We start from the raw sequence: 24,644 nt of genomic DNA on the forward strand, positions 1-24,644 counted from the left end.
GTCTGCTGTGCGCGGGTGCAAAATAGGAATGAAACATGCGTCGGTGTACAAAGTCAATTGCGCTGGGTGCAAGATAGGGCCCTTAAAGTATAAGTGCACATTCGATACAATTAAGCACACTTCTTTTTCACAATAGTAGGTGACATCATCTGAAAAGGGCACATGTTACATTTAATTGAACCCTCAATCTAATTATGCATCACTATCTACTGTGAACCCTGCTGAAAAATCCAGCATTAACCAGCATGAATTCCATGTTGGTCCTGGCTGGTTTGTTGGTTAGAGCTGGTATAGTGCTGGTCTAGCTGGTGGCACAGGCACTCCCGCTTCCCATGCAGTCTGGGGTCCAGAAAACCAACAACCAGCATCCCATGCTTGTTGTCCCAACATGCAAAACTTATGCTGGTGACCAAATGTATTTTTCAGCCGGGAGAATATACCCCAAATTTCCAATCCACTCCAAAAGAAGAATCCACAAAAGAGGTCTGGGCATCACAGTGAGATTTCACAGCATCATTATGTGGTCTGATCAACTTTTTGAAAGCATGTGTGCAACAGCAGGGTGGATGGCAGGGCAAAACAACGCACTTTCAATTGACTGTGACAGCAGCTCACAGTGAGAACCAACTGTTACTGCACATCTCTGGGAAAACTGCAAGAGGCTGTAAACCAGATACCTGCTGCTTTCCTCTCAGAACATCATTTCATACTGGCACCTGCCAGTAAAGTGCTGGGTGCCCCATTTCCTTTTCTAGGAGAGAGTCTGGAGTGGGAGGACACAGAGAGGGACATGCATGACATGTCTGCTGATGTTCTTTTAGTCTGACCCATATGCGTGAAGGTGAGTCCAGCAAACAATTACACCCATTCCTGATATGATGCTAAATGGCCAAGGAGATCCAAAGGCACTGTGATGCAGAGGAAGGACAGGACAAGACCGAACAAAAAGATGCAAGGGAGGAAATTAAAGACAAAACACTGCAATGCTGTGTCACTACTTGCCAATCAAGCAATTGTTAAGGTGTCAATATTGTAATTAGAATTGAGTGCTGGGTATTGGATGTAAAACAACACAAGGTTGTGTCACCTGTGGTATCTTTATAGCAGTATTGTACAGTTTTTCTCAGTCACTTTAGCTCAATTCTCGAACGAGAGTAAGTAAAATTGTCTACAATTTGCACAATAAGTAAATGCACATGGCTTGCTTATCAAAATTGACGAGTTTGTTCTCAAAATCTGTTAGACATACATGTATATTTATACATACATATGTAAAATTGTGAAAAAAATGTACATGCAAATGTGAATTTTGTTTACATTACTACAAAAATATGTTCTGTATAGAAATTTGCATTATTCTTTTTCTCTGTACTACTTCCCAATAAACTTTGAAATTTGTATCTAAAAAGTTTGGGTTGACTCCAATTTTTAACCATATGGCCCACACAAGGACACACATGGTCATTTTACTGATAACTATAGCTTTTGAAGCATGAATTAAGTGGTTTGTGTGAGTTACTACATTTTGTTGACATGCAATAGAGTAGTCATGTCCCATAAAACAATTGTTTACTTTAGAAAATAAGACAAAAAAAAAAAAACTAACAAAAAAATTGCCATTTAGAAAAACTTAATCTTAAATTTATTCCATTTCATCTCCAGAACCAATTTGATCTGATTTTTATGTGATTAATTTGTCACCAACACCAATTCTATTGCCTTTAGATGCATGGTTTTACACTGAGAGTAATACACTTATGCCAGCTGATAGACACACAGACTAGATAGCCTAGATAGATAGATAGAAACCTAAAACCTGCTGTGCCAAATCTAAATGAAAGCATGCGTGTACTTTGCACAGTTCTGATCACAGACCTGAAGGCTGTTTAAAAGTAATCTAGCCGCCATATATATACATACATATAGATAGATAGATAGATAGATAGATAGATAGATAGATAGATAGATTTTACCTGAATACTTCTACAAATGTAATGCAAATTATTAACGCACCTGTTCAAGTTATTATAAACATGCACCTGTTCAAGTTAATATAAACATGTAGGCTACATTTTCTCTGTTGGCATGCAGTGATACCCGCAGGAAGGTGCAACAAGCGCTAGTTTATAAGGTATGCGGCAACTAGCTGTTTTTTAACGGACAGTTGATACTATCCAATTAAAAACGAATATTTCTTGACAGTCGCTCTAATCTCTGATATTGGCCAATCAGAGGACGGATTAGGCGGTCCTTATGCAAATGTGTTGGCAAGGGAAACGAAACCGCTCCATTCATCCTCCTCATAGGGAAGAAACAAATAGGTGGCGTTTTTCTGTTGAAGAACAGTTTACTCCTCCAACCGCAAGAGTACAAGTCACTTTGAGCGATAAATAAAATACCGGATACTTCTCTCACGATATTTGGGTAAGTAATATTGTATTTGCATTTAAATAGTTATCTACTTCTTTGTCATTTCATATCATTTCATTATGTGCGCATTGTTCCTTCAAGGTTCGCTGAATACAACATGCATATTTTATATTTCATTTAGTGACACTATAACTGATAAATTAACCCACAAACTAAAACACATTATTATATATATTTTTCCTTTGCTATAAAGAGAAATATGTTTTTCCAAGAATGTGCCATTACAACTTTTAATAAATGTCATGTTAATTCTTACTCATGCATTCGTATCTTGTGCAGACATATAGATAGAGATGTCATAAAAGTAAAATTAAACAAAACGGAATATACATTTATAGGCTACATGCATTTTTTAAGCCAACAAGTCTGTTGCGTGATTTTTAGTTTGCCTTTATATTCAGATAACTGTGTTAAGTTGGCTTGTGGTTTGTATGATGACTTGGTCCGCCGCATTTATTTGCCCGTGTTATTGACATAATGGCGAGTTGTTCAGGTCTGTTTATCAATAGCGCGGTGCCAGAAAACTTCATGGATGCGTAGATATGAGTCAGTGTTGTGTCTGCGCTGCGCCACGCATGTATGAGTGGGACAACATGGCTGTGTCTCCAAACCTAGTCACCTGCCTTCCAAGACAGCATTTGTGGGCATTGTGCTTGCAGCATTTTGGGCATCATAGAGAACTGCAGTAATTGTGGGGCATTAGGTGCAGAGAGCATTTTTAACATGGCTGTGTCTCCAAACCTAGTCACCTGCCTTCCAAGACAGCATTTTTGGGCACATGTGCTTGCAACAGTTTTGGGAATCATGCATTTTTGAATGGTTTGATTGGGCTTTTTTTTTTTTTTTTTTTTGCATTAGGTGCATGTGCAGCTTGCTGTGAGCACCATAAGCATATTTTAGACATATTTTATAGCTAATGTTCGAATTTGCGGCCGTCATTCATCACAAGTGAGTAGAGCATTTTTAAGAAACATCGACTATTTTTTTGGATATCATGTGCTTGCAGCTTTTTTGGACACTTTCGTTGGGAAGCATTTTCGACATTATACACTTGTGCAGCTTGCGCATCATACAGCATATTTTAGGCATATTCCATGGATAATTTTCTGAGCATCATAAATTTATGCAGCGTTTTTGAGCATCATAGAAACATGCCACTTTTTTTTGGCATCATTGACATGCAGAATTGTTTGTGCATCAAAGGCCCTTGCAGAATTTTTTGGCATTGCAAGCTCATGTCATTTTTTAGTCATGTAGAGATTTTTAGGGATCAGACACAGTGCCATTCTATCACTGATATACCAGTTTTTAATTAATATTTTTTAATTGTAACTGTTTTCATTTTAAGTTTTAGTACTGTTGTTGTCATTTTAATTAGTTTTTGTGTTTAAAAAAAATGTCTAGGCCTATATAATAATTTTTATTTCAGTGTTGGTTATTTTAGTACTTTAAGTTCAACTAGAATTTAACTATTGAAATTAGATTTGTAAACAATCTGCATATAACCTGAAGTTAGATAAACAATTGACTGCTCTTTGAGTGCTCTGTTCACTGGTCACCAAGTGCTCACCATTGAACTGTCACTAAAATGATCAGCAGCGAGTTGTGAGAGCATCGGCTTGTTGGCACCACGTTCGTTTGCATCCATGCTGCCGTTTGGATGGGCCTGCGAGTGGCCGTGAAGCCTCAATGAGTTCAGTATGTCTCACGGCCACTGCTCATTAAGCTCAAATAATGAATGGATGCAGATGTGATTATGTACGCTCAGATGAAACACGGCAGAGGGCTGGAGAGATGTGGGATGGTTTAATGATGAGAAGAGCGGAGGTCCACGGCCGCATCACTTCGTCTGACCATTACACTTCATTTGCTGAAGTGCAGGGCGATTGTAAAATATGTTTAGTTTGAAACATCTGAAAAGGTGTCCTGTTGTGGAAGGAGCTTTGTCCTTTAAACCTAAACCTGTAAAGCCGGACATATGAATTAGCCTAGTCATAGAGTTTATTGAAGCTTTAGACAAAATATAGCCTAATAAAAAAAACATCTAAACTAAAGTTTGCAGAGTGTCATATTTGATACAGCAGGCAATTATAACTCATATAACAGGCTATTATCTAGGAGAATATGGATATCGAGAAGGAAAAAAACACCTCAACTTAGTTCAGAGGCCCAAATTAAGCAAAAATTTACAATTTAGTGCAGTTGCTGCTATTTATGGTCAAAATGTACGATGAAATTCTGATAGCTTTTAAAGTAAACCAATGAAACAAGTATTGCAGACTATAAAATGCATATAGATATCAGTTGTCACTCTATATCTCCCAATAATGTCTTAGTAAATGATATTTAAATGCTTATTTAATGACCAAAGCTCTGTAGTTTTAATTATGGGTGCAATACAACTATGATTGAGAGATAGACATCCCTCAAAAGTCTGATGTATCATATTTAAGTCACATTTTAACATGATTTTTCTAAAAAGAAAATGCATGGATAATCAAGTAAACCTCAGTTGCTTTAATCCAGTTAGTGTTCATCTTGAAATATTACTAAAAATATAAAAGTTATTCTTAAATCAGTAAAGATTTCACAGCAAAAAGACAAGTGTACCACAACCTGACGGGGGAATTTTTTATAATTACACTAAAAGGGCTTTCACTTGGCATACATAGAAGATAAGAGGCCTTAGATATTTGCGTATATCAACTATGGTACAGTAGGCTTTTTTAGTGAACTATCCTAAAAGATACTAGACTGCGGACGGGTCATAGGGTCAGCACATGTATACACGTCCGACCGTCCCCTTGATTTTGTCCCCAACAAGAGCATTGGCCAGTATCGCACTACGCTCACACGGATGGCCGACTGCCTGATTACCCGTGTCACATGCTCTGGTTTTCATGGAGATGGATGGCAGATTTAAAATGGCTGAGCTCTGGAAGCCACACACAGTTGTCAGCTTTTTGGCGGGACCGATCTATGACCTCTGGAAAAACAAAGGAATGCCTGCTTGGAAGAACGAATGATGACGATTTTGTATAATTGTTCCCCTATCAGATAGGATCCTGTTAATATTGTGCATGTTTGTCATGTCAAACAGAAGCGCTCTGGCTTGTTTCCTTTCTGTTAATCTTTTTTCGCTGGCGTTGTTGTTGTTGTTCTTTGCTCTGCTTCCTGTTCTGAATTTGAATGAGAGGCAAGTACAGTGTCATAACGGAGGGATGCTGTCAGATACATTTAGCAGCTGGAGTTATCGGATGACGCCCTGGGGTGTTAGAAACAAATTGTTCAATGCGCTTACCCAACATGGTAGGGCATTTAGATAAGGCATCAAATACAAACCATGATAAGGCTGATTTTGAGAAACAGGACTGACAGTTCCATGGCAAAAAATAGTGTTGGCATAGAATGACGCCCACTGTGTATCCAATCTATAGATAGTATGGTACAGCACATCCTTTAGCATCTGACTGTTTGTGTGTTTCCAGCTTATTGATTTGAACACAAACTGATTTTACATTGAACTGATATTTGCACCTCCCGGGAGATAGAATTTCAAACTTTTTGGGCCTCATTTCTGAAATGTTTTGTAAAAACCATCTTACATTTGATCTTACTATCATTTCTCAAATGTGCATCTGTGTGATTCAGAGAACATGCGTACGCCTCTCTCGGATGTGAAATTTATAAGTCACAAATGATCTTGAAATTGTGCGCAGCTGAATGGTTTCAGATCTCTGCCTTGTAAATGGCACATAATTCATGTAATTAACATATAAAGAGCACCCGTCAACGTCCAAACGCTTTACTTGTGAATGGTCAAAGACCGTTTTTATAAATATGATAATTGGCGTGGATTTTAGCGTATGCATCAAATCTGTGCAAATAGGCACGTTTTATAAATAAGGCCCTGGATGTTTACAATTGATTTGCACGTGTTTTCACAGGAAACACATTTAATTCGCCAATGTAGTGCACTTCTTTCAGAGGTATTACTGTGCACTACATCGACTGCCCAGACTGGTCATCACCACATTTCATAATCCCATTTATTTCCCCCCCAATGTGCCATCCTTGAGAGGGCACAGTTCAAATACCGCCTGCCAAGCCACTTAAATCAAATGCAGCACAATAAAATGATCACAGAAAGACTGTGCACCTGTGTGACACGCCGTACTGAATACTAAATACTGACTGTGTTGTTGTATTATTCCAGCATCTGGAACAGCCGTTTAATGGTACAATATTTTGTTCTGCCTGACAGAGACGGATGGCATACGCTTATTAAAATAACTGTTTAAAATGTTGTTGTTTTGTACTCTAACAGAAGCTTTACAACTTTGTTTCCTAAACCACAAACCATAATGATTTTATAATATTTTATTTAGCTGGTTAGATTATCTTCTGACATTATCTTTTTTTCTCAGTAATATAAGGAAATGAAGTGAATGACTTCAAATGTATATTATATTGATTAAATTGATTATATTATCAATATAATATAATCAATTAAATTATATTGAATATTCTATTATTTGTATCAGATTGAACAAGATATTTTTTTCTGAAGTACTGTATGTGAGCTGTGAATGCCCATGCAAAACTTGCCACCACAATTTTGGTGTTGTGGTTGTCGTATAGTTCTGTCTTTATTGTTGTTGTGTGTTGCTAGGGTATTGCTAGGTGGTTTCTAAGGTGATCTGGGTGGTAGCTTACTGGCCAAGTGAAATGAGTCTACTCTCAAGTGTCCGACATATTTAGGTTTCACTTAAATGCCATGTAACTATGGTACTATGGTATTTTTTCATGAGATCTGACATGTGAATTGGCTAAAAAGTCATAGTGGTTGGAACTATATGGTTATCCGGACCACACCTATTTGGGTAGGGTTAGGGTTAGGGTTAGGGTTAGGTTAACCGCAGAGGCGGACAGAGTACACAGCTTCATTACTTAAGTAAAAGTACAGATACCCCTTGCTAAATTTGACTCAAGTACAGGTAAAAGTACTACAGTCAGATGTCTAGCAGACTACTGAAGTACTTGTTTTTAAAAGTACTTGAGTATCAAGAGTACAAGAGTACATTTTCTAAATATTGCATTACTACTGCCACAGTGCTTACATTGGTAAACACAGCAAACACTTGAACGAAAACTATCATTAAATTGTTCAGAAAATTGAAATAGGCTGGCGAGGTGGGGCCACGGGTTGGCACATTCCCGGGATGGACCTGCTGCGTCTTCATCCATTGTTTCGTCCATGGTTTCGTCTCTTATCTAAATCTGACCATGGAGTTGACTTTGGCGGAAAGCTGAAGGTGATTGCTGATAGGCTGTCCCAATCAGTGGCGCCTGCACAATCCAATCACGTTTGAGAGGGAAACAACAAATTGAGGGTTTCCGAGATTTTTCTTTTTTCCTTTTTTTTTTTTTTAGAAGTAGTAACGGGTACTCATGGTTATGGATAGAAATGTAGCGGAGTAAAGAGTACAATATTTGCCTCTCAAATGTCCTTGAGTAAAGTCATGAGTACTCCCCAAAAATGATACTCGAGTAAAGTACAGATCCCTCAAAATTGTACTTAAGTACTGTACTCATGTACTCCGTTACTGTCCGGCTCTGGTTAACTGTATAGTACATTTACGTGTGGTGATGTGTGGTCCGGATAACTGTATAGTACCTAGTGGTTTGTTCAAATCGCTAATATGAGCAATAGTAACAGTGTTGCTTGCCTTAGCAATAACTACTGATTGGTATAGTATCATTAAGCCTTTTTTTTACTCATTGCACAGAATTACCTCAAATACAAAACATAACTGGATTCTGAAGAAGCATTAGGGAGTTCCATTGTATAATGTGGAGTGGAACTCTAGAGTGCTGTTAGGTTCCTCAAAATACACCATTATGCTACATTGTATCTCCTGCTGTCAACTGCAACAGTGTTGCATTAGCAGATACAAATGACAGTACTTTGTACATACAATATTTTGAGAGTTAGAGAGCAGGTGCAGTGACCTTCATTGGGTTGCCCTCTCCTCCTGAGAGAGGACAATATGTTTCTTCAGCACTGGATTGGGGAAACATCACTATAGAAACACCAAATGGTCTAATTTAACCCGATGCATTGGGACTCGTTTAGAGCCAGTAAACATAGCTGTTTATCCAAGAGAAAAATGTTATTGCTCGGGGGTTGCTCTATAGCTCAGGAGACGGGATTCTCAGCTATGTTTCATTCATCAACTTTGTCTGAGATGTTTCTCCTAAATAAAAAGAGAAATTAGTCTTGACATTGTAAAGAGCTAAAAAAAATAATAATGTGGATTTTTTATTAGAAATGTTCATATTGTAATCTCTGAATCTGATTACAGAATTTGACATCTTTGATATCAAACTCTATAGGAGACGGAGCGTTTGTCTGAAAAAGCAGGTTACTTTCACCCTAAGGGTAGTTCACCAAAAGCAAATAATATTTTGTTCTAAACCTGTATGACTTTCTTCTGTAGAACATAAAAGGATATTTTAAAGAATTATTTTAACTGTATCTGTCCATACAGTGGAAGTCAATGGGGTCCAAAACAATGCTGGACTACACTGACTTTCATATTTAGACCAAAACACCAAAACACACACACACACACACACACACACACACACACACACACACACACACACACACACACACACAACCATTTTCAAAATAGCGTCTTTAAGAATCAAGGTACATTTACCTTGAAAATACCCAAAATAATTCATGCTGTTTAGGCCTTTAATTGCATCCTTTTAGAAGATCCTAAATTTAGACTATTCTGTAGCTAGTCCTGCAGTTGCTAAGTGATTTGTTTGTCTTTGCCCCATACCCCACATGGGACACAGCAGCACCTTGCCTACAGCAGCTATCTTAAATTACTGTCCTGAACCATCTGCCACCATGCCCTGTGTGTGTGAGGGTTGTGCATTAGTGGTTGTGAGAAAAAGTACAGTTAGGGACAGAGAGGTTTGTTGTCACTGACAGAGACAGGGGAAAATAAAGGGACTAGCCTATATATATATTTCCCCACTGATCTGTTTATGTATAATTGAAGAATCACCTTTATGTTGACTCTTTTGCTCACAAAAGCTCCTTTGGCTGATTGACTGACAGTTTTGGACAGTGCCCCTTTAACTCCAGATAAGCATGGTTGACCTTTAGGCTGCATATCTCCAAACAGCTGCATTATTTATGCCCACTATTGGTTGTTATGCCACATGAGTCAGTGGAGATGGAGAATTTTATGACTCACCTGTAATTGAACTGCAGTGAAGAGAAGGTGGCATAAAAAGCTTCAGGAGTGACGTACACATCCATAAATCATTCGTAGACTGAGAGAAGGATCATAATATTTGCAATTGCTCATCAGGTTTGCACTTTTTCAACTGTAAAATATTAATGTTACTTTGAGTGAAAAGTTAATTAGAGATGTATCTAACTTATTTAATGTCAGAATAGTATGTGGTTTATCTTCCTTTTGCTTTAATGACAAATAATGGCTGAATAATAATTATGTTCTATTTTACTACTGAAAAAAAAAAATCTTGTATAAGTGAATTTAGTCATCACAACAATAATATAAAGTATGAAAGATAAAGATAAATATTTATTTCTATGAAAAGCAGTATGTTTGAATCAGCATTAAATAAAATAAAAGATAATCTTTAGAGGGACCTTTAGATATTGCTTGATAGCTGATACTGTGCTGTTATTTATCACACATCCCTAATGCATTTTAATGTGACTGACACATTTGTATTACCTTCAAAGAGCTCCGTTATCAGCCCCTCAGTGGAAAATGAAACTATATCCATAACAACTGGGCCGGATCGGCACGGAATGGAATGGTTAAGCAACGAGAACGGTTTGTCCCGATGGTGGAAAAGATTATTTAGTTATTTTTTGTCAAGTTAACTGAAAGTAAATGAATCTTGATAACTGAAATAGCTAACTTAAAATTACAACCCAACCCTGAATAGAAAATCAAGTAATCAAATCAGCACTATCCAACTTTTAAGATGGACTTTGCTGTTGCACATTAAGAAAGAGCTAAATTAAGCCAAAGAGAGGATACATCCACGGCAAAGCTTCTAACCAGTTGTTATTGGCTGAATTTTGCGAGACAAGGGTTGTGAAAGCTTCCTGGTCTGTTACCAGGACAACCAATTATTCACCAGTGGTATCATCCCAGGGTTGTGATAAAGCACACTTGTAACACGCCACTTTTGTCCACCATAAAAGGGCCAGAACATTGTTGTGAAAAGGCTAGTGTCCTTATAGGGTACTTAAAACACCCTCCCTATTCAGGTCAGTGAACAAATAACATATTAAAATGTCAGCATATTACAATGATTTCTGAAGGATCATGTGACACTGAAGACTGGAAGGATGCTGAAAATTCAGCTTTGTCATCATAGGAATAAATTATATTTCAAAATATACTCAAATAGAAAAGTTATTTTAAATTGTATTGCTGTTTTCTTTAATAAATGCAATAGGGCTGGGTATTGACACAAATTTCACAATTCGATTCGATTTCAATTCACAAGCTTGCAATTCGATTCGATTCAATATTGATTATTTTGGATATCAGGTACAATACATGGCAAGGAAAACATCTCAAGGAAAACAAATCTCTTAACTAATGCTGTAAACTATGGGAGTCAGTTGTAGCCTACTAGGCTTCATTAGCCTAGCCTACTATAATATTGAAGGTATAATATTGAACTGATTTGTATACAAACACTTAAATTACACTTTTATTTATTTTTATAATAATAAAGTTATATGAAATATAAACATTTAAATGGTGGCTGTCATACAAACCTGCCAGATTTATTCAAACATGCATTAAAAATTGAAGAACATTAAAAATGATAATGAATATGTAATATGGTGCATATATTTAGCAAAATGCTCCTCTCTAGAGTAAATTTTTCTAGCTGACTAACGAGTTTATGGTCACTGAATATGTTTTTTCAGAGGTAAATGTGACGTTACATGACATTGTTTACAAGCTGATTTACTTTCCACGGTTGAAACACTGATTGAGCGATTCCATATCACATGATACGGATTTCGATAAGTTGTACTCTACCTTTTAACATACTTTCAGATGCTCATTCATGTTTATTTCGCGCCGTAACTGGTATTATTAAGGCGGAAGAGAAGATCATGTGCTGCTTCTCTTGAGCTGAGCTGCGCCAGAGCGATCTCACGCCACAGCGCCAAAACGGTATTCATGGTTTTGAATTTCGTAAGAAAATGGACGTAATTTGAAATCTGAGAGTTTGTTTCATATCAATAGTAACAAAGCACAAAGAGTATTGAGATTTATTGGATGGGATGCGCGCTACAGGTTACATTCATTCATCAACTTCTTCTTGGGATTTAAGAATCGATATCGGTTCGTAAAAATGAGAATCGTTTAAAATTGAGAAATCGATATTTTTTACCCAGCCCTGAAATGCAACCTTAGGGAGCCTACAGAGACTTGTTAAAGACATTTAAAAAAATGACCAAACTTGACTGATTATGACAGTTTCTATGTGTTTCTAAAATCTAAAGCCTACTACTCTTTCACCTCTCAGTTCCTTCTGCCATATCAGTCTTGAAAGAATTTGCAGAGGGTCACTGGGGTGAATAAAGTCTATAAGAGACTCAAATTGAGTCATCTCTTCTTTTCTTGTTCAATCTTCGACAGTTGCCAGTACAATGTTCAGGCCCTGAAAAAAAAAAAAAAAAAAATCCCACCTGGGATCTATTTAAGTGCCAGACCTGTATGTCTTTGTACGTGTGTGCATTTGAGTGTGTTTGTGCATGTGTGGAATTAATCCACTGCCAATGCCCCAGTGTCCAGCACATCTCGGCTCCAAGGGTTCTCATCTCATTTGGTGGCTCTTAAAAGGAACACACACACAGACTGATCTGGCTGGAATGTCAAAGACATCAGCAGTGACCACACAGGCAATCACTGTCCATCGATCACTCTGAGTGACAATGGAGAACTGATGAAAAAGATAAAGTGATAGGAGAGGCCATGAAACAAGGCCACAAAAGACATTCACTCTGTTTTCTTACTGACTGTAGGGTAACAGCTTTAGACGTGACTCTGTAAAAGATCATGAAGCAGAATTAATGTGTGTGACCTTTTGGTTTCATCACAATCATTTAAAAAAAAAAAAAATTATAGTCTTTAAAGTCAACATAAAGTCAAAGTAGTTTCTATTTACTTTCTTAATACATGCACCTTGTCTTACTGTGAAAGTTATTCTTAAAAAAAAAAAACCTTTTGGCTGATGTCACCTTGGCACCAAGGGTATGGAAAATAACGTTAACCAGTAGCCAAACAGCTGTATGTAATGCAGTCTTTCTGAAGTAAGAAATAAGGTTTTTGCTCTCAATTGTAAGTTTGCTGTCATCTAGAGGGGCACTACTCCCCAATGCCCGGCCTTGGCGACGGGCCTGCATTAATCTGCAAATCCTCATAGATAAGCATCACTTCTGCTCAAGGAAAGAGAAACGGCATAGTGACAGGAGCACCTTTGCAATGTCTCCCACATTTCTTCCCTCAGCACTGCTAGACTAATCCGCAAGCAGCCGTCATAATCCTAAAGGAGCCACATAAAAGCTACCATTCGTTGATAAGCAGAAACGTCCTCTTGGGTGGTAAATGAAGCAGAAACTGACTCATCGGACAGAAACTCAGGAGAGATTATATTCCACTAGCCTGGCTAACGTCAGACCTCGTCTCGTTGAGACGTGGTCTGGGAACCACGTTCATTTTCTCGTATTTGAGGCGTGGTTTACGAATGCCCAGAGCCGTTTATTGGGCGCTACGAATGTCTATCAAATGGGCCTGTACGTAGCTCATAGCCAATCGTTTCAATTATACCAGATGACGTATGTAGAGCAACAGAAATTCGATGAGGAAGAAGACGATGGGTCAGAGATTTATGTACACGCTGGCGTTCAGCGACTAAACTACTTAGAACACTATCTAAGGCTGCATCGAAAGGTAACTTTGCGTCTTCTGCCATGTTGGATCCGTAGATATAAACAAACTGCTTAGGTGTGTCGCATAGACGTCGTCATCGTCTCACTGCTCTCTCCCCGTTCTGTGATTGGTTCCCTTTTTGAGGGGAAAATCTGGTCCATGGTGTCCAGGCTGCCTAGCAGCGTGAATAAAATTGCGCTGCGCTCAAGGCAGCATGGGGAAACCCAGGCTAATATTCCAGAGTAAACAACTGGGAAAAGAAGATGGCATAAAACTATTATTTCTGAACTCAAGCCAAAGATTAAAAGTGTTTTTTTTGGTGTACTTTGTATTTTTCATTCATTTTAAGACTGTCTGCCCATATTTCTTATCGGCTGAGGTGCTTTTGGAAGCCCAGTTTTCTGCAACATGCTTTTGCTCTCCTGACTGGCATTAAATTGGGCCTTGTCGGAGGTTCAGGATGGGGCAGTTCTGTCCAACTTCACATTGTACACTAAACACAGTTGGTCTCTCCCCCTCTTAAAACCCCTCTCCAATCCCACTCTCCCTCTTTAACATTTCCCTTGCCTTCCAGACTTCAAAGTCTCTATACTTCAGGGGCGTTTCCTCCAGGGAGGCAAGAGAGGCAGTGCCTCAAACAATTAGATGAGAAAATAACCCTTGTTACAAAAATAAAACAATGCAAATATGACAAAATTTGACATTAAAAAGGTGTATAAATCACTTGTTTTTCTAACATAACAGTGTCCAACAGGGACCCCCGCAGGTAAAGTTACAGCGGGACGTCACGTCTCTCTTTGCCTCCCCTGAGCCCATTTACTTTTACAGACCCCCTAAAGCATGCGGTGGGTTTGGTGGGGGGTAATTGACAATGAATAGGGGGAAGTCACCTGAGAGGAGGCAATGCCTCCACGCTATGATTGGATATGATTTGTTATGGTTGGATATGATTGGTTCGTGCTATAAATCCTGCATTTTGTTTTCGTACATGTTCGTGAATTGGTCTGAATGAACAAAATGATGGTGTTAATGGGAATTCTAATTAAAAAGTAAGTAAATAACTCAGCCACTTAGGTATAACTGCTTTATGCCATGCCAAAATTTAACTTGAAAAGGACTGAAAACATGATGAACGTGTTTTTTTTTTGTGAACAATCAGCTTGGTGAAATTAAAGGTATATCATACCAGTTTAACAAGCTTGATGACTAAAAATAAGTTGACTATTAAAAAGAACAATTGAACATCAGTTCATAAAAAAATATATATTGTTTAAATTGTAACTCCAGTTAGTTATTATTTTGGAATAAATGTAAAAATGCTTAAAAACACTACCTTGCTTAGTTTTATACTTGTTTTCAAAAAGATTAATTACAGAGTATTAATGAGTACAAAATAGAATTATATTTGGTCTCTCTCTCTCTCTCTCTTTTGATGTAATGTTTATTTAACCAGGAAAATTGTGACAACATTAAGTGTAAAAGCCCTTGCACACTGAGTCCGAAATTCGCATCCGAAATTTTCGCACGTTAAAAAATAAATACGACCTCACGTTATGTCAATCACGCTTGCACACTGTCTCCGAAACTTCATCCGTCATACATTTTTTTGGATCAGGTTTGAATTTCTGCCTTTTTTGCATTCGTAGCAAGCATTTTGAATGGTGTTTTGACAGTTCAGAGCCACCGAATCACAAATACGAAAAAATGCATACGAAAATTTCGGACTCAGTGTGCCAGGACCTTTTAGTGGGACACGAATTTACATTTGATTTATAAAAAAAAATGCCTCCTTATTTAAGAACACCACTGCTATACAGATCTACTTATTCACTTTGAACTCGTTACCACCCTTCTCTCCATCTCACACTGTGTTCCTGATGGCCTCATTGTGTGCTGTGAAGACAGAAGTTGAATGAGAGATACATGCTGGTAGACCTGATCTGTTGGTCTTAATTGAATTGTAGACATGTCAGGAGTAAAAGGAATAGGTCAAGGACGCACGTCCTGTTCACATTTAAAGCCTAATAGATTCTTTTTTTTTCTGTGATGTTGGTTACAAGAGCTTTACACAATCATTTTCCTCTCTGACTCCAGGTACGATCCCAGAATGCATTGTAAAACAAACTCGCTCACTTAGCAATATGACTAATATGTCATCAAACATCATTTTTGATTTGTATTGAGACCAGATTTCCTGATTTGATTTGCTCTTTTAATGATGTATAGGGCAGTGTAACAAGTACCTCTTCTTTTTGAAATAGTCGCCTAAAGAGTCATTGGTCACTGTATATTCTTTGTGTTATATTACCTTGGCAGTAAATTACAAAAAAAACAAATTAACACTGCCGTTTGAGTGTTTCTAATACAACGGCTGAGGGAGTGATGGCATTGATCATTGCCATCATTCTCTCTTCTGACTGCTGTAATTAGTCTCTATTTTTCCATTCTTTTGGAAAGTCGAGGAAAACGCAGTCATGATTTTCTTTTGTTTTTGGAGCAAATGGGAATACAATTTGGCAATTTGGGAAATTACAATTTTGTGCCATCATCTCCCATTCACCATTAAGATTATTTTTCTGACCCCATTGGCAGATAATTTTGCTTGTTTTAATCAACAAATCACTTAATTTTGATTAATTCCCCAGAAAACAAGAGAAGTTTACCCAACTATGATGACTTCCGCTTCGAAAAACCCTGTAAATGTGAATTTTTTTTTACAACAGGGTCCAGACAACACGGTTTAGTAAGTGAGTTTATCTAAACACATTGACAGCTGCAGAACAGGAAGTGACACAAATACATTTTCACACAGCCACTGAAAGTAGTGTAAAAATCAGTCTAGTGATTTCAAGAATCAATATCGGGATAGTTCAATTAATTGCAAAAATCGATATTTTTTACCAGCCCTACTGATTTGCACAAAACAGTAAATGAAGAAATAGTGATTATTTTCACACTGATTGAAATTTGGCACAGTGTGTCTCATAAGTGCACACACTATAAAACTCAGATGCATGGGCAGGTGCTGCTAGTTATAGTCCGGGCCTAACTAGTTTAAGATATGAAAAAAAAAATGGCTTCAGTCCTGTAGTGTATGTTTGGCTTAAACAACAAGCCAAAAACTTGTTTATTATAGTGCCTGGAAAAAAAAGGTAGTGTGTGTCTGAATTTTCTGATAAAATGAAATCCTTGCTTGAAGGATATTATGACATCTGCTGCAAAAAACACAGTGTGTTCAACTTATTGATGTTACAACTCCCAGGTACCCACGACTCTCGCCACAGGTTCCAAAGCAATATGGGTGTAGATTAACTTTCATAAACAGACGTTGCTTTCGCTCTTCATTTCCTTTGTAGTTTCATGGAGGGCTCTGGAGTAATGATTGACAGATTTAGTTTCCTCTTGCACGCCGGCTCTTTGAGCAGTCACTTATTACAAAGGAGCTAACAAACGTTGGCCTGTGGGCAGGAGTGCTTGCAGAGTTTGATGGAAGCCTCTCTGATTGAAAACAATAGTGGATTGTCTCACCAGCCCCAAAGAATCAGCTTTCTAGAGCCTTGAAGCGAATGTTGTCAGCCATACAGTTCATTAACCACTTATATCTTTAATTAAACACCCCTGTCTAAAGTTAACTAATCAGAAAGATGCCAAGATTAGCAAATCCGACAGACCACAGAATTCCAATAAAGGTCAGCGACAAAGAGGGAGCGAAATAGAGCAAGAGAAAATGAGAGTGAGAGAGAGAGAGGAGATGAATGCTCACCTCTGATTAGTCATCATGATCCCACTAAAATGACCTACCGTCAGAGGAGAAAATAGCTCTGTGGGCGACCGGGTCTCAGAATGTCTCAGATGAGTTCCTCTGAAAAGCTGCTGCTGTATTCCGTCATCATGTGCCCCTCGTCAACTATTTAGACCTGTTCAATATTTAATGAACTTTAATAACCCGAGAGCGGAGATAATGACTCATTAACACAGTGCCTCATTTGTCATTTGTGCACCCAAATATATCCATTTTCAAGGCCCAGGGCAATTTGGATTTGGTTTAATATATCTCGGTTTTTGCCACAGGCAGACACATTATAAGACACAATGTCATGACAAAGTGTAAAACCCCAAAAGCATAGTGGACAACAGCTACTAAAAGTCAAAGAAATGGAAACATCATTTGTCACAAAAAATCAGTCCACTCTACACACTTTATATTATGAATTCAAAATTTTAGATTAGTTTTAGTTAGTTTAGTTATTATTTGTATCTTTAGAAAATGTTTAGTTTTATTTTGTCATGCACTCTTTTTAGTTTTCACCCAAACAAGCTAACAATCAGATGTTCGCTTCAAATAATAAGAGAAACAGACCACATTTTCACTGGCCTTGGTTATGAAAGTATTCTTTAATTTTGATAGTTTGTATATAGTTTGAAGTGGATCTTTCTCTTCAGGGTTCATGGGTAATGTAGTTCTTTATCTGAATATTTATTACTTACAATTTAAGTGCAAAAGCACTGACTCCCTGCTAAAAATTCAGCATTGCTGGTCACCAAAATAAGGTATGTTTTGCATGCTGAGACCAGCATGGGATGCTGGTTTGCTGGTCCCTAGCATGGTAAGCGGAATTGCTGTTGGACCAGCTACACTAGCTCAGTTTTGCTTGAGAAAAGTATTGGTACACCAGCTAGACCAGCACTATACCAGCTCTAACCAGCATTAACCCAGGACCTATAAAATTCATGCTGGATTTTTCTGCAGGGCTGATGGCTTCAAATGAAGCATACATCATTGATTAATTAATAACCTCGGAGTTAAAAAAAACAAGGCCTGTCTTGATTGTTTTACTTTATCACTAGTCTCAGCCTCAGCTGTTTTTTTCTTTAAAAACAAACTTTTTCAACCATTGGACCGATTTTCACCAAAATCTAATCGTATAATCTTCAGACCATGCCGGCAAAAAGTCTCGATTTTGTCTCGATAGACGAAACCGTTTTCGTATACTGCATAAACAAATTTTAAAATGCTTTGACCAATTGACACCAAACTTTGAATGCATCAGTAGGCGCGTTTCCATTACAGACTCGCGCAAAACTTTTGCGATTTTTTCTAAATGTCGACAAAAAACTATTCCGAAATGACGGCGTTTCCATTAACCGATGTTATGCGACTAAAACTAAGTAAAGTCATTCCAAAAACCATGGCAACGGATGTTGGTAGGTTTATGTACCAATCCCAGCCACTGCACTAGCTGTGAGCGGCACATATGAGGTGTTTCTGGGTGTTTTTCCCTCATTTCTGCTTCGAGGTCTTGATTGTGGCATTTATTTGAGGTTTAGAATCCATTATTCCTGTAATAATTTTGTCTTATATGAATTTAATAAAGAACTCTGTCTTGTATTCTGTCCAAACACACCGCGTCATCTACGTCAGGTGACCTGTAAATGCGCAAAAACTGTTTCCATTGCAGGTTTGCGAAATATTTCTTTTTCGAATTGCCTGAAAAACCACCCCATGCGAGCGTAAAAACTTTTTTGCGATAAAAGTTTTTGCCAAAATTACGTTTCCATTAACCGTATTTTCAATGCGCAATTTCAATTTGCACAATTTGAAGGGTAATGGAAACACGGCTATTGTCATCTTACTCTGACCACACCACATCAATTCGGTCACAGTGCCACCTATTGGTCGAAATTGAAAACCTTTAAATCATTTTACTAGTCATTGAATTTATGATTTTCAGCCATTTTGTCTAAAATCATATTAAAATGTCTTTCATTGCTTGTTGTTGCAGTTGATTTGACGCTCCCAGCCATGTTGGCATGACTTATCGTGCCTTCTTTGTGCTTTGCCCCTTAATTGTTGCTTGCAGCTATATTTGATAATTGTTTTTCGTTAATGATCAAATCTTGCTCTGAACTCTTTATTTTGTATGGTATTTGTGGCAGACGTAATAAAAAAGAACGGAGACAGTGGTTGCCATTTGAATGGTGCGATTCACAGCTGCAGTTGCATTACATTACACCTTCACATTAGTCTTATCAAGAGAGCTGTTGTCCACAATACATTTCTGTTTTTGATTGCTGCTGCCAATCTATAAAGCATTAATGTATTTTATGGCTCTTTTCCCTCCTTCCCCACAGAGAGGTGTAAAAAGATGGGGAAACACAACAGCAAGCTTGCTCCTGAGGTGCTAGACGACTTGACCAAGAGTACAGAGTTCAATGAAGTTGAGCTGAAGCAGTGGTATAAGGGATTTCTGAAGGACTGTCCAACTGGCATCCTCAATCTGGAAGAATTCCAGCAACTTTATGTCAAGGTGAACGTTGTCTATACACCCAAAGGGATACTTTACACAGACGATATAGTTACTTTATCCATATGACCCTAGGGTGCATAAAATAAATTACAAACATAATGAAAAATAATCTCAAAACATTTTTTTAAAGGGATAGATCACCTAAATACGAAAATTCTGTCATGATTTACTGGCACTCATGCTGTTCCAAACCAGTATGAATTTGTGTTTAAAGTTTGCATTTGTGTGTTTTTTTTTTGTTGTGTATCATATTTATTACATTTGGCTTTTATATAGTATGATATAAGGAGAACATGGAGCTCTAGCTCAAAGAGCAGGAAAAACACTCCTGCAACAAAAACACTATAATTATACTGAAAGGCATTTTACTTGCAAAAAAAAAAAGAAGAAGAAAAGGTAAAAACTATCAAATGACATAACGCATGTAGTAGATTGTGTATAACAGGTTTTGATTGTGTTAATTAGGAGGTCTTGGAAATGTGTTTATCAAATTCAATACAGTAGGCTCTACAGGGCATATGATGAAAGAATTATCATTTAAGGATGTCTATGTAGTTAGGTTACAAAAAAGTGTACTAAAAAGTCAGTTGCCATATCTGTTTTGTATTTTCCAGTTCTTCCCTTATGGCGATGCTTCAAAATTCGCTCAGCATGCCTTTCGGACATTTGACAAAAATGGTGACGGTACCATTGACTTCAGAGAGTTCATCTGCGCACTGTCCATCACTTCCAGGGGAAGTTTTGAGCAGAAACTCAACTGGGCCTTCAACATGTACGACCTAGACGGAGATGGCAAGATCACACGCATGGAGATGCTGGAGATCATTGAGGTGAGGTATTCAGAGAAGCCATTGCTTCACATACTCAAATATGTGTTTGCTTTAGAAATGTGTTCACCCCATCGATTCGGGATGTCTCTGATGTCCAGGCAATCTACAAGATGGTTGGAACGGTGATCATGATGCGTATGAACGAGGACGGGCTGACCCCACAGCAGCGTGTGGACAAAATCTTCAGCAAGATGGACAAGGACCACAACGATGAGATCACGCTGGAGGAGTTCAAAGAGGCGGCCAAGAGCGACCCCTCCATTGTTCTTTTACTGCAATGTGACATGCAGAAGTAAGAAAGGAGAGGAGAAAGATGAGTGAAGGGGGCTGGGGGGTGTAGGGAGGGGAAGAGAACCATGTACAGACTTCTAGAGAGATGTAGGTAATAGATGCTGAGAGAAAATATACTGTTGAACAGAAGTTAGACTGCATGGTAATCTTGGGAGTGCAAAGGCAATGATTATGGCCATTTGGAATGATTAGTGAAAGTAATGCAAGAGAGAGTATTTTCAATCCTGTATCACTTGTTACACATTCTGTTTGCTTTCCAGCCCATAGAGATAGTCAGAAAGTTTGAAAGATTAAATCATTAATACAAGACATTTCTTTCCTCAGAAAAGTCACTTTTGAGCCAAAAGACAGGCATCTGTCTCTTTCAGAAGTTTAATTTAATAATTATAAATAAATAATAATAATAAATAATCCATTTTAACACATTTTAATCCAAGATAAAGATACAAAAGGCAAGGGATGAAAATATACATTAAGGATGCACAATATGTCTGTAGCTCTGCTGATATTATTTTTATTTATTTATCTGTTGATCGCCCATTATTGGTATATATATATATAATTGTGCATGCTCATTTACCTCATTTTTACTTTGTCATCCAACACTCTTTAAAAACACTAATAATTTAATAAATGCAATATTTAGCAAATCTCAAAATGAATATCCATTATACATTATAATGTGATGTCCAAAATCTGTGCTTTATTTTTAATTTATTTAGACAAAATAGAACTGAATATATATGTTATTCATTTATCTACTGAAGAAGTGTCAAGTTCACAAAAATGGAAAAAAGAAAAATGCATGGCTTCTTAGGGCTTCCATATTTATTGTTTATTGACCATAACAATAATTATTTGCTTATTGGTATCAGCCAAATATTTAAACCGTGCATCCCTATTAAATATTATATAATCTGTGGAATTAATTTTTTCTGTACTGAAAATGTCAGAGCAGCAACATGCCTTGTGCCTGAGGAAGAGCATTACAGAGCGGAAATGTAGAAAGCACAGAGTTCTGGGCAGGACTGAATCCTTTGACATTTGCGGGTGCCTTCATATACAGCGCTCTACCCCACTCGAGTAATACTGTTAGAAAAAAACATTGCCATAATCTGATGATACCATCACAAAGCATAGCCATCTTCTAATCGTGTTATTGTCCGAGATAAAACTAAAAAGCCATGGCTGAGTAAATGGGTGATATTTAGTGATGGATCATGCCAGAAAATGAGGAATAGCATTTATTAGATAGAGAACTGATAATATATGTACATGAATACATTTTGTACATAATGCCTATACACATGCTTAATATGTACATGTAAATGTTTCTCTTAGAACTGCTTTCGTATTCTGACACAGCTGCAATGATTTGTGTGCTAACACAAAAAAACTTTACTGTACTTATGTATGTGGGTCTGTCTGTGAAAGAGGGAAACTAATGTGTGCATTTTTTTTTTCTTTGCAATCTGGTGTGAAAGCCGCAGTGTGTGAGTGTGAGTTCACGTAAGAGAACACAAATGCCTCAACCTTTGTATTAATTCTTTCTTATGATCTTCACGCCAGTGCTAGGAGTATTACGCCGCCGTGTTTGTTGTCACCTGGTGTGGCTGGTGAGCTGTTTTTGTCATGAGAGCTTTAGTTTAGTTCAGTCTTCATTAATTCATCTCCTATTTCACAAGCTTAGCAAAGTGTCAGCCAAAAGGATTTTAATTGTATGAATATTGTCAATGTTGAATTACCTTTCTTTACTCTTGTAATATAAGTGGACACAAATGTAAACCAGACGCAGAATGTGTAGTACCTGTCAATGTTACTTATTGCGCTATAACATGAGAATACTGTTGCACTACATTGTGAGTAGAGGCAATTCAGCTTTAGTTTTAGACTGCCTCCCTGTGGTGAAAGATGTTATTGTTGTTAACTTGCCTTGTTAACTTCAGCAGAAGACCCTCGAAAAGACTATTGCTGAATTTGAGCTACATACTCTTACTATTTCTGCCATAGAAAGATATGATAAGATCTAGTATGTGGTTCTGAATTCAGCATATGTTTTTAATCAGAACTAGGGCTGTCTGGGCTTTCAGGGGGTCCAAATAAGATCCCCATGTGATATAGGTCCAGGGGGCACCCATACAAATCTGTGAATTTTAGCAAGAATCCCTTTCAAAACCATTAAATACTTCTAGATCACAATGAGGACGTCTTGCTGGAACATTGTGCTACACAATAGCAATGATTATTCATGTTTAGATAATCATTTTAGCTTTATCTAAGTGACTTATTTTTCAGTAGTGAAAGTAGTTTAGCAATAGATCACTTTAATCCTGCAGTTCATTTTGCAGCATATCTTGTGATGTTACATTTTCAGTAACAGGAGTTTCAGCAGTTTCTTTACTTACATTTTGTCACAACTGCTTTTACACTACTCACAATCTTGTGAAATCCACGTGGGATGTATTTCCTGTCACATTCACACACCTCTGTCGCTGTTTTACGACAGTGGAATCTCTTTTTTGTTGTGTTACATAGTAGGTTTCTTGTGCTGAATGTGCCTCGTGAAAAAGAAGTAGGCTATAAAATGTAAGGTTTTACTTTAAAGTACATTTTAAATCACTGTGGTTTAATAATCTTTTAAAAGTACACTTCAACAGAAATTACATGAAGTGTATTTACATGATTGTCAGCACTTTAAACAAATTTCAGACAAAAGAAGCAATTATGAAAATACATATAAAAATGTGCTTAAGTGGACCAAAAAGCACTGTACTTCAGCTAAATGCATTTAATTTCAATATGAACTATAATACATTAAATGCATGCATGCAATTAACATGCAATTAAGATTCCAAATCATTAGATTCATTTTGCATTTAAGTATATTCTTTCCGTAATAATAAAGTATTCTAAAGTGTACTTCTTTTTCACAAGGGACAGTCATATTTAATGGCAGCACTTTTCAAGACATTGCATTTTATCTACTACCGCAGTTCAGATATGTACCAGCGTGACTCAATGTATGGTCTGAAATCTTGGCCATCTTAATGATCACTGTGATTAGATTACATAAACACAGTTATAGTCACGGGTAATGATTATGGGAAGTGGAAAATGGGCATTGTGGATGTTGTGCAATGTGCACCACTAAAGTGACTATATAGATGCCACTGCTAAAGTCCAATGAGAGATTTTTTTTGTGTGCCAAAGACTTTATAAAGCATAAAATTGGATATAGGGTTAATAAAATGTAATTATATATATATGTGTGTGTGTATGTGTATATATATATATATATATATATATATATATATAAACACACACATATATATATAATATAATATATTATATTATAACATACATAATATAATATAACACATATAATATATATATATATATATATATATATATATATATATATATATATATATATATATATATATATATATGCACACATTTATTATACAGCTTGAAAAATGTAATGTAAGTTCACATGTATAACCATCCAGTGCAGATTTTGATTATGTCCCCAAAAAATACTATAAAGGGATTAATTGTGTCCAGTCATGCAATACAATTCGCTTTCTGTACTGTATGTGTTGATGTGCATTTCTAAATGTCTGGTTTTCTGTTCACTTTTTCAATATCGTAAAGCTCCTTGAACAAAGACGTGTACTTATTTTTGTTACATAGAGAATTAAATATGTGGATGTCTACTGAATCGTCTCCGGCTGTGTTGTTTGTCATCCTTACTGATTAGGTAA

At 37.1% G+C, this 24,644-nt stretch overlaps 1 protein-coding gene across 1 annotated transcript; it reads left to right on the forward strand.

The window, feature by feature from the left end:
- The first annotated feature begins 2,280 nt into the window (after positions 1 to 2,280).
- Positions 2,281 to 24,169, forward strand: hpcal4 (hippocalcin like 4). The gene is made up of 4 exons (XM_084422687.1): positions 2,281 to 2,424; positions 19,584 to 19,759; positions 20,374 to 20,589; positions 20,688 to 24,169. Exons 2-4 carry the CDS (start codon positions 19,598 to 19,600, stop codon positions 20,883 to 20,885), a joined length of 576 nt encoding a protein of 191 aa, XP_084278813.1. The 5' UTR covers positions 2,281 to 2,424; positions 19,584 to 19,597; the 3' UTR covers positions 20,886 to 24,169.
- The last annotated feature ends 475 nt before the right edge of the window (positions 24,170 to 24,644 follow it).

This window comes from Rutilus rutilus, assembly GCF_951802725.1.
Source record: "Rutilus rutilus genome assembly, chromosome: 11".
Taxonomy (NCBI): domain Eukaryota; kingdom Metazoa; phylum Chordata; class Actinopteri; order Cypriniformes; family Leuciscidae; genus Rutilus; species Rutilus rutilus.